We start from the raw sequence: 12,846 nt of genomic DNA on the forward strand, positions 1-12,846 counted from the left end.
TGCGCAAATATGGAGACTAACTCTTCCCTCTTAGGCCGTATCAAGTCGTTCAATCCGACCACTGAGCAGCCGTTCGTGCTTGGTTTGCCTACTGGTAGTAGCCCTGAGCTCATTTACAAGATCCTCGTGCAGCGTCATCGCGCCGGCGAGATATCCTTCAAGAATGTCGTGACTTTCAACATGGTATGCGCGACAACAGTCACGGAGTAAAACAGCCCACTAACTCCCAATACAGGATGAATATGTCGGTCTGCCTCGCGATCACCCCGAGTCCTACCACAGCTTCATGTACAAGCACTTCTTTTCCCACGTGGACATCCTACCGCAGAACATTAACATCCTGGACGGCACCGCGACTGATCCTGTAGCCGAGTGTGCATCGTTCGAAGCACGGATCGCCCGCTACGGTGGCATCGAGCTCTTCCTGGGTGGAGTCGGACCAGATGGCCATATTGCCTTCAACGAGCCAGGCTCCTCACTGAACAGCCGCACACGCGTCAAGACACTGGCCTACGACACCATCCTGGCAAACTCCCGTTTCTTTGGTGGCGATACGGACAAGGTGCCCCGCATGGCTATGACTGTTGGTATTCAGACTATCATGGATTCCCGTGAAGTGGTGATTGTAGCCACCGGAGCGCACAAAGCGTTTGCCGTGCAGAAGGGCCTCGAGGATGGCGTGAACCACATGTGGACCCTCTCCGCTCTGCAGCTGCACCAACACCCGCTCATCGTCTGCGATCGCGACGCCACTCTCGAGCTCAAGGTCAAGACCGTACGGTACTTCGAATCAATCGAGCAGGCCGGCACCGATGCCCGCACTCAGGGACCGGCTCTCGTTTATCGTCCTCGGACTTACGTCCCGGCCCCACTACCAGCTAGAACGCCCAAGTCCCAGCAGCCTACTCCCGATGGCACTCCCGAGAAGGTGCCAAAGGATCTCCGTATCAACACTGAGCTGCAACGCCGCGCACTGGAGGAAGAGGAGCTCACTCCAGATAGCATGTCCTCGCGTCTGGTCGACTCAGCCATTGGCGGTATCGACGGTGCGCTGAAGAGCGACCTTATCTTTGATCGCATGGGCACCAGAATGACCACACTCTGATGGTAAATACCTTCGAATTTGTGGCATTTTCATTCAGCGGTTTTTCTTTTCGGTTTAATTTTTCTTTTTTTCTCTTTTCTTTTGTTTCCTATTTCTTTTTTTCTTTTCTTTTCTTTTTTTTTTTTAGGGGGAGAACGGAAATATGGGTTTCTGTCTTTTACTGCTTTGGCTTACAGGATCCATGGGTGTTATTCTAAGGAGTTTCGCTGGTCATTTCAATTATTCCTGGCTCGATAGACGCGTTTTCTAGGGGTCAAGTGATAAGTGATATCAAAGATTTTAGCTATGGATAATTCAAGCTGTGTACAATTAATCTAAATCTCCATATTTATACGTGTGTACATATGTATGTAGCGTGAAGTCGTTTGAGGTCAGTATATATGCCTTATCGGTGCCTTTGTGGACTTTCAGCACAGAAATATCAGAAATATATACGAATGCCTCAGTAGCAGAATGAAGATACAGAAAGAGCCTAGACTAATTAACTGCGGCGCTCGAATTGTTCTATATTCTGTACATTTTATGCACCTTGCTTTTGTGTCGTACATTGCATGACATATTAACATTATAGCTTGGCGAAGACACTGACGACGGCACCGCTCATATCAACCAGAGTGCTCTTGTTCTGCAGCCAAGCCTCAATACCGCGACGACCATTCTCCACGCCCAGACCGCTCTTCTTCCAGCCACCGACAGTCATCTCAGCAGGGCTCTCGCCCCACGTGTTCACCCAGGTAATACCAGCCTGCAGCTGGTCAATGACGCGGTGAGCCAGGTTCAAATCCTTAGTGAAGACACCAGCAGCAAGACCGAGCTCAGTAGTGTTGGCGCGTCGCACAGCCTCCTCGACGGTGTCATAGTACAGGATGGACATAACGGGACCGAAGATCTCCTCTTTAACGATTCTCATGGAGTCAGTGCAGTCGGTGAAGACGGTCGGCTGAACCCAGAAACCGGCTTGCAGATCCCTGGGCATCGTAGGCTTCTCGACACCACCACAGAGCAAGGTGGCGCGGTCAGACTCTATACCGTGGCGAATGTATGCGACAACCCTGTCGTAGTGAACTTTGGAGCTGAGGGGACCGAAGTTGGTCTGCTCGTCAAAGAGCGGGCCAGCCCGCACATATTGGATCTTCTCGAGCAGACTCTTCTCGAAAGCAGCCTTCATGGTACGCGGGACAAAGACCCGGGTGCCGTTGGTGCAGACCTGACCTGTGCTGTAGAAGTTGGCCATCATGGCGCCATCAACGGCGCTCTCTAGCTCAGCGTCCGGGCAGACAATCAAGGGGCTCTTGCCACCCAGCTCCATTGTCACATATTTCATGTTTCCTGAGGCAGCGCCTGCGACCTTCATACCGGTTGCCACTTGGCCGGTGAAGGAGACCTTGGCGATGAGTGGGTGGCCAGTCAAGTAGGCACCGACATCACCGGCACCGTTGATCACGTTGAAGACACCATCGGGGAGGCCGGCCTCGGTGTAGATTTCTGCGAGGGTCTGACCATGAAGCGGGGTGTATTCACTGGGTTTATAGACCATTGTGTTACCGGCGGCCAAACAGGCAGCGGATTTCCAAAGGGCACTGAAAATATCCAAGTCAGCTTCTTTTCTTCTCCGGTGCTGCAAGAGCAGGATCGAAGAACTTACATCTGGATGGGGTAGTTCCAAGCACCAATGCCGGCACACACACCCAGAGGGGACTTCTTAGTGTATACCCAGGCATCCTCGCGGAGTTGAGTAGTCTCGCCATTGAGACCACCACCACCAATGAAGTTGGCATAGTACTCCAAAACATCGGCGCCAGTCGTGACGTCGACGGTGCTAGTCTCAGTAAAGGCCTTGCCGGAGTCCAAAGTCTCGACGCGTGCAATTTCATCGTTCCGCTCCCTTAGCAGGGCAGCGGCCTTGTGAAGAATCCGAGCGCGAGCAATCAGCGGGGTCTGCGCCCAAGCAGGGAATGCGCGATCGGCAGAAGTAATGGCGGCATCGACGTCCGCGTTGGAGGCAATTTGGATGTCGGCCAACGGAGTTGCAGTGGCGGGGTTGATAGTCTGGAATGACTTGCCGGAGGTTGCGGCTTGGGCCTTGCCATTGTAATAGAGCTGACGAGGTGGGAAGGAGAGCGACATGATTGATTTGTGTATATGAATAAGGAACCTTGGAAGGTCATACAACATATAATAGAATACGAAGATAAGAGAAATGATAACTAACTACAATAGGTAGACCTCGGGAAGGAATAACCTACACCGCCTTATAGTTTCTCCGAAGTAAAAGCCAAAAGAGTGGGGGCATATATACAATCTTGGAATTCGCTAGTCCGATTACGGTGTAGTGTACTCGGTACTCGGCCGCCTAGCATAATCAGTACGTAACAGTCAAGTACTAAGTACGCCATCCGGTCAGCGGCTGAAGGTGGCTGAAAAACCTTGGGGATTGTTTTGCGGGTTATCTTTAACCAGATTCGTCTTGAACTTCTTCTATGGCTTGAAAGTCGGGAGATTCATACTAAGAAAGGCATTTCTTAGCGGAACAGGTGAAAAAGTAACGTACGCTCTAGCATCGGAAGGGAATTCCTATCATGGACACACCTCCTCTTTTCTCCAATTTACGGATATCAACGGACACACACATTGAATATACCTACTATGCCGATGAAGAGCTGATACTCGGCCGTTAAGAGTCGGTGGACATCATATTATCTCAACCATCTCCGACACTTTCTCTCCACTTTTTAGTGATCGCCACCACTCAGAGGCCAAAGATTCGCCGAGTCTAACTGGAAAAAGTAAAAAGAAAAAAAGAAAAAGAAAAAAAAGAAAGAAAAAAGAAAAAGAAGGGAAAGCTGGGCAATCACCCCCAAAAAGATTGGATCCATGGCCTTTCTCCGATCGTACCCCCCCCCCCGAATAGACTTCTTGAAAATTCTCTTTTAAGAGGGTCCCTTCTTCTCCAATCTTCCCCTCAGTCTATTCCTCCTATTCCACCCCCCGGTATTCAACATGGCCACCACTAACGAGTTCCCCGCCATCGATGTTAACAGCTATGACTACATTGTTGTTGGCGGCGGTACTGCCGGTTGTGTGATCGCCGCACGCCTGGCCGAGTACCTCCCTAACAAGCGCACTCTCGTTATTGAGGGAGGTCCCAGTGATTTCATGGATGACCGCGTTCTGAATCTGAAGGAATGGCTCAGTCTGCTCGGAGGCGAGCTTGACTACGACTACGGTACCACCGAGCAACCCATGGGTATGACACTGTTTTTCTATGCTAAGTGAGCAAACGAACTTGTGCTGACTATCCTCATAGGTAACAGTAATATCCGCCACTCCCGTGCAAAGGTCCTCGGTGGTTGCTCCAGCCACAACACTCTCATCTCCTTCCGTCCCTTCGAGTATGATTGCCGTCAATGGGTTTCCAAGGGTTGCAAGGGCTGGGACTTTGAGACCTTCACCCGAATCATTGATAACCTGCGTAACACTATCCAGCCGGTCCATGCCCGCCACCGCAACCAGCTGTGCAAGGATTGGATCCAGGCCTGCTCTAGCGCCATGAACATTCCTGTCATTGAGAACTTCAATGATGATATCCGCAAGACCGGTGAATTGACTGAGGGTGTTGGCTTCTTCAACATCTCCTACAACCCCGATGATGGCCGTCGCAGCAGTGCCAGTGTTGCCTACATCCACCCCATTCTCCGCGGTGACGAGAAGCGTCCCAACTTGACCATTCTCACCAACGCTTGGGTTAACAAGGTTAACGTTGCGGGTGATACCGTGACCGGCGTTGATGTTACTCTACAGTCTGGTGTTAAGCACACTCTACGTGCCAAGAAGGAGACTATTCTGTGTGCCGGAGCTGTCGACACCCCTCGCCTGATGATGCTCTCTGGTCTTGGTCCCCGTGAGCAGCTGTCCGCGCTCGGCATTCCCGTTGTGAAGGATCTCCCCGGTGTTGGTGAGAACCTGCTGGACCACCCTGAGAGTATCATCATGTGGGAGCTTAACAGCCCCGTGGATCATAACATGACCACTATGGACTCTGATGCCGGCATCTTCTTGCGCCGCGAGCTGCCCAATGCCGCCGGATTCGACGGTAAGATTGCCGACGTGATGATGCACTGCTACCAGATTCCGTTCACCCTGAACACCACTCGTCTCGGCTACGACGAGCCCGTGAACGCCTTCTGCATGACCCCTAACATTCCCCGCCCCCGCTCCCGCGGTCGTCTCTTCTTGACCTCCGCCGACCCCTCCGTGAAGCCCTCGCTGGACTTCCGCTACTTCACCGACCCTGAGGGCTACGACGCCGCCACCATCGTGGCGGGTCTCAAGGCCGCTCGTGAGATTGCCAAGCAGTCCCCCTTCAAGGAGTGGATCAAGCGCGAGGTTGCCCCCGGCCCTAAGGTGCAGACTGACGAGGAGCTGTCCGAGTATGGCCGTCGTGTTGCCCACACCGTGTACCACCCCGCTGGTACTACCAAGATGGGTAACGTTGCTACCGATCCCATGGCGGTTGTGGACCCCACGCTGAAGGTCCGCGGCCTGAAGGGCATCCGTATTGCCGATGCCGGTGTCTTCCCTGACATGCCCAGCATTAACCCTATGCTGACGGTCCTGACCATTGGTGAGCGTGCCGCCGAGCTGATTGCTGGCGAGGCCGGCTGGTCTCGCAACCAGCCCCGTCTGTAAAGCAGGGGCTTCTTACGCGTCAAAGATCTGATATGCATGTAAAAAGTTATTTCATTTTCGGTCTTATTTTGGTTTTATTATAGCATATGAGCGAACGGCGCATAGCTCCCTCAGAGAGTTGGGCGCGGAGGATCGCCTTGTGGATGCGGGCCGAGTCTGATTCTGCCCGGTGTGCAACACAGACTTGGACCTTTTATTTATCTGCCACATATACAATTTATCATGGATAGACTTGATATCCGAGAATAGATTTTGAAGATTTTGAAGATTTTGAGATTGAAAATCTAAACAAATATTCAAACTGAAGAATGGAGCTGGTGCGATAACAATGCGCTTGCATTTTATGCTCAATGCAAAACCACAACCTCAAAACGCCTGTAACCAACCGACCGAAATGAAAGAGCTGTTCAACATATGACTGGAATAAAGAAACCCTAACCCCCAAAAGAAACATATCCCATCCAAGCTTGAGAGTCACCTCATACCGCCACAGCGGCAGCCTTGTCAGTATCGTGGATCTTAGCACCCAGCTTCCACACCTGGTCAACTGTCAAGGCCGGCCCAGTGAAGGGATCCTCATTCTCACCCAGTACGATGAGATCCGCATCAGCACCGCTTTCCAACGACCCCTTGACACCCTCCAAGCCAAGCAGACGTGCCGGCGCAGCAGTGACAGCATTGATAGCCGCAGCCGTTGACGCGCCCGACCAACGACGGAAGTTGTTAACACACTCGATAAGCGTAGCTGATGATCCAGCAATCTTATCAGAGCCCTCAAGGGTCAATCGCGCACCGGTTTTAACAATCCGCTCTCCGTTCGTCCACTCATAGACACCGTCAGGCAGACCACACAGGCGCATAGCATCGGTAACCAAGATCAACCCATCCGGGTGAGCATTGTACGCGATCTTGATGGAAGTGGGATGCAAATGAATGCCGTCGGCGATAACACCGTAAAATGGCCTGCGGCGCTCACTCTGTCCCAGCAGACCGAAGATACCTGGGTTGCGGTGGTAGAAGGGTCGCATGGCATTAAACAGGTGGGTGATCATGCGGGCACCCTTGTGCGTGGCTGCAACACCCTGTTCGAAGGTTGCGTCGGAGTGGCCGATTGCATAGATGATGTTGCGTTTGGCGATTTCAGGAATGTGGGCCATCATGTTGCCTACTTCGGGGGCGGCTGTGATCATCTTGATTGGACTGTCGCTGCCCAGGTTATCGGCGCCGTAGCAGTGGAGAAGGTCGTCGAATGTTTCCGCGGCGCGCAGCACTTCGGGCTTGTGAATGCCGTTGCGGCCGGGGCTGATGAAAGGGCCTTCGGCATGTGCGCCTAGTGACTCGGCGCCGTCTTGGGGCGTATGGGTCCCTGCGGTTGGGCCGAGCGAGGGGAGGACCTGAAAGAATAAAGATTAGGAATGGGGAATCTCGAATGCTTATAGCGGCACTTTTGCTCTTTGCTTACCTTCCAGTACACCTCGGGGGTGGAGCTCACGAGGGTCGGCAGGTAGGAAGTAACACCGGTTCGGGCCAATCCACGGTTTACCATGCGCAAACCCTCATCATATTCCTCCTTTGTCTCACAGGGTACGGAGAAGTCAAAGCCGTGAGCACCGTTCAACTGGACATCGATCATACCCGGGGCAATGATACGGCCACCGAGGTCGATGATCTCGTCAGGGGACAGGTGCAACCCATAGAAAGCTTCTTGATCCTTCAGGATCTTTCCAGTGAGAGAGTCAATCCAGAGATCTTGCTCGATCAAGTTCAAGCCGCGCACCAGGCGACAGTTGGTGAACTTGGTAATGCGCGGGGTAGAAGTCTTGCCCGGCATTGTTTATAGGAAATATTCCTTATCAGATGAGATCAAGTAGGTAGTTGGGAAGTAGAACCGATAGAAGAGGGGAAAATCCCAAGTACATAAAGATCCAGGCACAATGATGTAACCGTAGACTCGTAGACTGCGTGACATTCGGCATGCCGATGTGGTATACCATATATACAATGTGTACATAAGTATACTACTAGTAGCTGTATTGTAATAATACACATCAATACTCGGCCCGTAAATTATCATAACCGGCCTTGACAATACCGTATCAATACCGTAGTACCTACCTTAGTCCCCGCATGCTACACTCCGCATGCGGGTCTTTTTTCCTTTTCCCAATTTTTTTCCTCCCAATGCAACATCTCTCTCTCATCGCATTGTCGCATTGAAGGATAGCCCTCACCTTCCTATTATAACTCTCTTTTTTTTTTTTTGAATTCCCTTTGCAACTTCTCCAGACTCGATGACTCCATCTTTTCTTGTCCCCCGCAACCTTCCCCTCAATGGCTACGTGTATGTCGCATTGAGAAAAAATGGATCCAAGATAAGAAAGTTTGAGACTCGGTTATATTAGTTTGTCTACTAAAAAAGCCTTAGCTTCCTAAAAAAAAAATTATTCCTCTTTCAGATACTTTGAAGGGATTAGTATCTACATTCTTCATTCTTCACCATTCTTCAGCTTGTTTCTCACGTGGAGTACATTCTTTGGACCCCTTGGCTCGCTTGTTGATCTTGACTATTTTTCCTTTTCCCTTGCCCCTGTAGATCTTGTTATCCTACAACCATGACTGAACCGGAGAAGCAAGAAGGAGAGAAGCACACGGAGCTGCCGACAGCACAACATGCATCCATGTCTGCTCCTGTGCCTTCTTCTCAGGACCCCGAGTCAGGTGTGGACCAATCGGTGATAGGCCCAGCATGGATGTACAAGCCACTATTCAAAATAGGCAAATGGGAGGCTCCCTATTTTGCCTCACCGGATATGCAACTATATCTGGTGTCATTTGTCTGCTTTTTATGTCCTGGAATGTTCAATGCTGTCAGCGGTCTCGGTGGCGGTGGTCAAGTTAACGCCCACGATGTGAACAATGCCAACACTGCACTATACAGTACCTTTGCAGTAGTCGGTTTCTTTGCCGGCTCTATTGCCAATCGCATTGGTCTGCGGCTCACACTCTCCCTGGGTGGGTTCGGGTACTTCCTCTACGTTGCCTCGCTCCTCTCGTACAATATCAACCAAAACGCGGCCTTCCTCATTTTCGCCGGAGCTCTGCTCGGTGTCTGTGCTGGTCTGCTGTGGTGTGCTCAGGGTGCAGTCATGTTGAGTTATCCACATGAGCATGAGAAGGGAAAATACATTGCTATCTTCTGGGTGATTTTCAACTTGGGTGGTGTCATCGGTAGCTTGGTACGTTCACTTGCACCTTGGATCCCCTTTTATATATTTATATATATATATAAAAAACACAAGGAAAAACGATATACTGATATCAACAGGTCCCTCTCGGTCAAAACATGCACTCCACCGCCGGCACCGTCAACAATGGCACCTACATCGCCTTCCTTGTTCTGATGGCCATTGGCTTCGTTCTCTGCTGGTGCCTTGTCGACTGCAAGCACGTCAAGCGCAAGGATGGCTCGCGCGTTATTGTGATCAAGAACCCAACCTGGAAGTCCGAGTTTTTAGGTCTTTGGGAGACACTGATCCACGATTCGTACATTATCATGATGTTCCCCATGTTTCTGGCCAGCAACTGGTTCTACGCATACCATTTCAACTCAGTCAATCTCGCCTACTTCAATGTTCGCACTCGCGCCCTGAACAGTCTTCTGTACTGGCTGATGCAGATGGTGGGCGCGTTCGTCTTCGGCAAGCTGTTGGATTTGAAGGGCCTCTCGCGTCCGTGGCGCGCCAAGCTCAACTTTGGCGTTTTGCTCGCTATCACCATGGGCATCTGGGGTGGAGGATATGCCTTCCAGAAGCGTTATACCCGCGAAACCGAGGGTCTCGGTACGGATTTCACCGACAGCGGCTACATTGGACCAATGTTCCTGTACATGTTCTACGGATTCTACGATGCAGCTTTCCAGACCTGCACTTATTGGTACATGGGTTCTCTCTCCAACAATAGCCGCAAGTTAGCCAACTTTGCTGGTTTCTACAAGGGAATCCAGTCTGCTGGCGCTGCCGGAATGTGGAGGTAAGCAACCCCTGCTCTCTCTCTCTCTCTCTCTCTCTCTCTCTCTCTCTCTCTCTCTATACTCTTCCCCTAACTAACAAATGTTCAGTCTGGATGCACAGGAGACCTCATACATGGCCGAATTTGCCTCTTGCTGGGGTATACTGGTCGGTAGTATGCTTGTTGCCTCACCTGTGATTTTCTTCAAGGTCAAGGACAGCACTGCCGTCGAGGACGATCTGCGATTCTCCGACGAAACTGCCGCCGAAGTCCTTGGTCATACCAATGAAATGTCTGAGATGAATAAGCCTCACACAGAAACCCAAACTCCTACCGAAACTCTCCGCGACTCCCGTGAGGAGACTACCACCAAATAATGAATTGCTCGGCGAGGGACCCAACAATCCCTACCGGTCATCTGTATCACCACGCGGTCAATTTTTGATTTAAATCATCTTCTTCATTCTCACTACAGTTTGACGAAACATCTGCATTTACGAGGCGTGTGACTTTTCTATACTCGCGAGACTCTCGGGCTACAACTGCGCCACGGGCCGTGAGGATCATATTCAACAAATACTCAATGTCAGTCAACTCGGTTTCTTGATCTTGTACATTATCTAGTGTGGCTCTGCTTTCTGGGTGCCAGGGACTCTCATTTGGGGTGTGATTTAGGTCTACTATGGTTATGGGGAGTAGTCTATCTAAATGCGTACATATGTAACATCTCAAACTACAATGCTATTGAACATATTATCAATATTTAATCAGGTCCACCCATTGGCCTCTCTCACATCAACTTAGCAGACCCAGAAGCCTTGGTAGCCGTAGGCAACGGCACCGAAGACTGGGTGTGAGTCGCCGACTCGGGCCCAGTTGAGCCAGAATCCTGCTTCTGCTTCTTTTCTCCCTTGGGCAATTCCCAGCCATTCAGCGTACGGTTAAACAGCTGCAACGAAGCCTCTGGCTGATAATAGGGCACCTCATGACCAGCTTCATAGATACGGGTGAAAGAGAAATTGCCATACTCTCTGGTCGCGCCATACTCGACACCATCGACAAGGAAGGGCGCATAGCCCGCCTTTTGGAATTCCTTGCTGTGCTTGTAATTTGCTGCAAGGGAGATGGCCTCGCCGCCGAACCAGTTGCAGATGTAATCAGCGTCACCGTAGATAAGGGCGACGCGGACGGGGCGGGAGAGGATGTCTTCTAGGTCGTCGAGGAAGGTGGGCCAGACGAAGTCACCGGTTTGCTGGAAGGCGAAGTAGACTTCGTTGTTGGATTGCGTGTAGTTTACGTCGACGCCCAGGGCGTTCATTACCGAATCCTTAGCGAGGTAGTTCGTATAGTAACCTTCTGGGGTTGGGTCGTCGCTTGGATGGCGGATGTCGTACGTGCCTCGGCCGCTGAAGGAGTAGTAAGGGCCCTCTGAGGTTCGGTAGCTTGTTAGTTGTTCTGGTAGATGTAATATGTAGTCGGGGTATATAGGTACAGTCTACATACCGACGTTGTCCCGACACATGTTGGCTGCCTCAGCGCAAAGTGCGAGGTCGGATACCGAGGTGCGGTTTGTAGACTTGCAGGTTCTGATTTGGTCCTGGCAACCGTTTGGCATTTCATTGGCAAATTTCATGTAGTTGTAAACTGTATCGTTGATCTATATTCTTTGTCAGTGTGGAAGTATATCATTATATCTTTGACGACTTACAGCCTTGATGCCGTAGGTGTTGTTCACCGCAAATTCAGGGTAATACTTGGCTTGAATTCCTTCATCGATGATACCATTGATGATACCCAAGGTGTTGAAGTCGAGTTGGATGCCGTCCTGAGTGCCGCTGGCAATCTTAAGGTTCTCTTCATAGAAATGATCGAAGAACTGCCAGAGTTAGACAACTCCAGCGAATGGAATAGGAGTTAGACAGGCGGTTGACTTACAACAGGGCCATAATGTCTAAAAATAAGTCAGTAATGGATACATCAACAGATATTTCAGAAGCACTAGAGTGAACTCACCCTCCATAACTTTCAGTCCACAGATTGAAGCTCTTTGACTTGATCTTCGAGTCCAGCTTGGGGAGACCACCTAGGAATCCCTGCAGGACTTCCCAGGTAGCTTTGGCAGCAAGTACAGTTGTATCTATTGCGGTGGCGTTGATGACTGGATAGCGGCCATCAATACCTGCAAATGAAGGGTCTTCATATGAACCCGTGATGGGATTAAGGGTGCCGGGGGCTTTTTCGGCGTAGGAGAAACCTGCGATTATATTAGTCAGATGTGTAGAAATAGAAAAAAAGAAAAAGTGAATAGAAAGATATTCATACCGACACCCAGCGGCTGAGAGATGAATAGCATATTTGAGACCTCACTCCACGAGTTCTTGTTGATATAAGACTCATTATGCTTGTTGACACCACAGGGACCCAACTCCTCGAACAACCCAATCAAAGAGTCACTACCCGGTCCACCATTTAACCACAAGGTAATTGGCGCATTTTCCGGGTCATGGCGAGCCTCGAAGAACCAGAAGAAAGTGTGCTCTGTTGGTGAGAGGTCCACATAACCCGCATAAGAGTTGACACCCGGGGTGGTTTCACAAACACCCTCTTTGCCAGGCTCTTTATAGCGAATCGTGACATTATTAGCCGTCTTGATAGTCTTCACATCTGTTGGATGCTCGGGCAGCTGGCGGCGGAAGAAGGCCTCTAAGCTCTCCGAGCCATCCTCCGATGGCACCGCGAGCGCCGCTACAGCCGGCAGCAATGGAATCCAGTGGGAGACACGCATAATGGGTTACTTGTTACGAGTGAAGATTACAGGGTTATTTGGGGATACTTATAGTCCCAGAAGAGGGGAAAATAAAACATGATAAGAAATAATTTCACGCAATTGGGGGTACTAAGCCGGGGATTTCATCGATCTCCGTAGGAGCTCCGGGGGAGGTCGCATCCTTTGGCATCGTTTTTAAGAGGGGAAAAGAGTCAAAGCTCCACTCAGGGTTGTTGGAGGCTCAGTCATTCGACTAAATTGAACGAGGGAAAAGATC

At 50.7% G+C, this 12,846-nt stretch overlaps 6 protein-coding genes across 6 annotated transcripts; 3 read left to right on the top strand and 3 right to left on the bottom strand.

Annotated features, from left to right (window-relative positions):
• Window positions 1-9: 9 nt before the first annotated feature.
• N7519_003859 (glucosamine-6-phosphate deaminase) lies at window positions 10-1,105 on the top strand (the record flags this gene model as incomplete). Its single annotated transcript, XM_057290635.1, has 2 exons — window positions 10-183; window positions 236-1,105. 2 exons carry the CDS (start codon window positions 10-12, stop codon window positions 1,103-1,105), a joined length of 1,044 nt encoding a protein of 347 aa, XP_057151837.1.
• A 565-nt stretch (window positions 1,106-1,670) lies between these two features.
• Window positions 1,671-3,232, bottom strand: N7519_003860 (betaine-aldehyde dehydrogenase; the record flags this gene model as incomplete). The annotated part of the gene is made up of 2 exons (XM_057290636.1): window positions 1,671-2,685; window positions 2,751-3,232. The coding sequence occupies 2 exons, from the start codon at window positions 3,230-3,232 to the stop codon at window positions 1,671-1,673; spliced, it is 1,497 nt and encodes a 498-aa protein (XP_057151838.1).
• Window positions 3,233-4,105: 873 nt separating this feature from the next.
• N7519_003861 (GMC family oxidoreductase) lies at window positions 4,106-5,794 on the top strand (the record flags this gene model as incomplete). The annotated part of the gene is made up of 2 exons (XM_057290637.1): window positions 4,106-4,352; window positions 4,413-5,794. The coding sequence occupies 2 exons, from the start codon at window positions 4,106-4,108 to the stop codon at window positions 5,792-5,794; spliced, it is 1,629 nt and encodes a 542-aa protein (XP_057151839.1).
• A 479-nt stretch (window positions 5,795-6,273) lies between these two features.
• On the bottom strand, window positions 6,274-7,625 carry N7519_003862 (N-acetylglucosamine-6-phosphate deacetylase; the record flags this gene model as incomplete). Its single annotated transcript, XM_057290638.1, has 2 exons — window positions 6,274-7,188; window positions 7,257-7,625. 2 exons carry the CDS (start codon window positions 7,623-7,625, stop codon window positions 6,274-6,276), a joined length of 1,284 nt encoding a protein of 427 aa, XP_057151840.1.
• Window positions 7,626-8,406: 781 nt separating this feature from the next.
• Window positions 8,407-10,179, top strand: N7519_003863 (unc-93 family MFS transporter; the record flags this gene model as incomplete). The annotated part of the gene is made up of 3 exons (XM_057290639.1): window positions 8,407-9,030; window positions 9,120-9,823; window positions 9,912-10,179. The coding sequence occupies 3 exons, from the start codon at window positions 8,407-8,409 to the stop codon at window positions 10,177-10,179; spliced, it is 1,596 nt and encodes a 531-aa protein (XP_057151841.1).
• Window positions 10,180-10,592: 413 nt separating this feature from the next.
• Window positions 10,593-12,587, bottom strand: N7519_003864 (uncharacterized protein; the record flags this gene model as incomplete). Its single annotated transcript, XM_057290640.1, has 6 exons — window positions 10,593-11,230; window positions 11,306-11,459; window positions 11,511-11,678; window positions 11,738-11,753; window positions 11,816-12,056; window positions 12,125-12,587. 6 exons carry the CDS (start codon window positions 12,585-12,587, stop codon window positions 10,593-10,595), a joined length of 1,680 nt encoding a protein of 559 aa, XP_057151842.1.
• Window positions 12,588-12,846: the final 259 nt, after the last annotated feature.

The sequence above is a fragment of the Penicillium mononematosum genome (assembly GCF_028829835.1).
Source record: "Penicillium mononematosum strain IBT 11891 chromosome Unknown utg000002l:1.0-8112719.0:1.0-8118358.0, whole genome shotgun sequence".
NCBI lineage: Eukaryota > Fungi > Ascomycota > Eurotiomycetes > Eurotiales > Aspergillaceae > Penicillium > Penicillium mononematosum.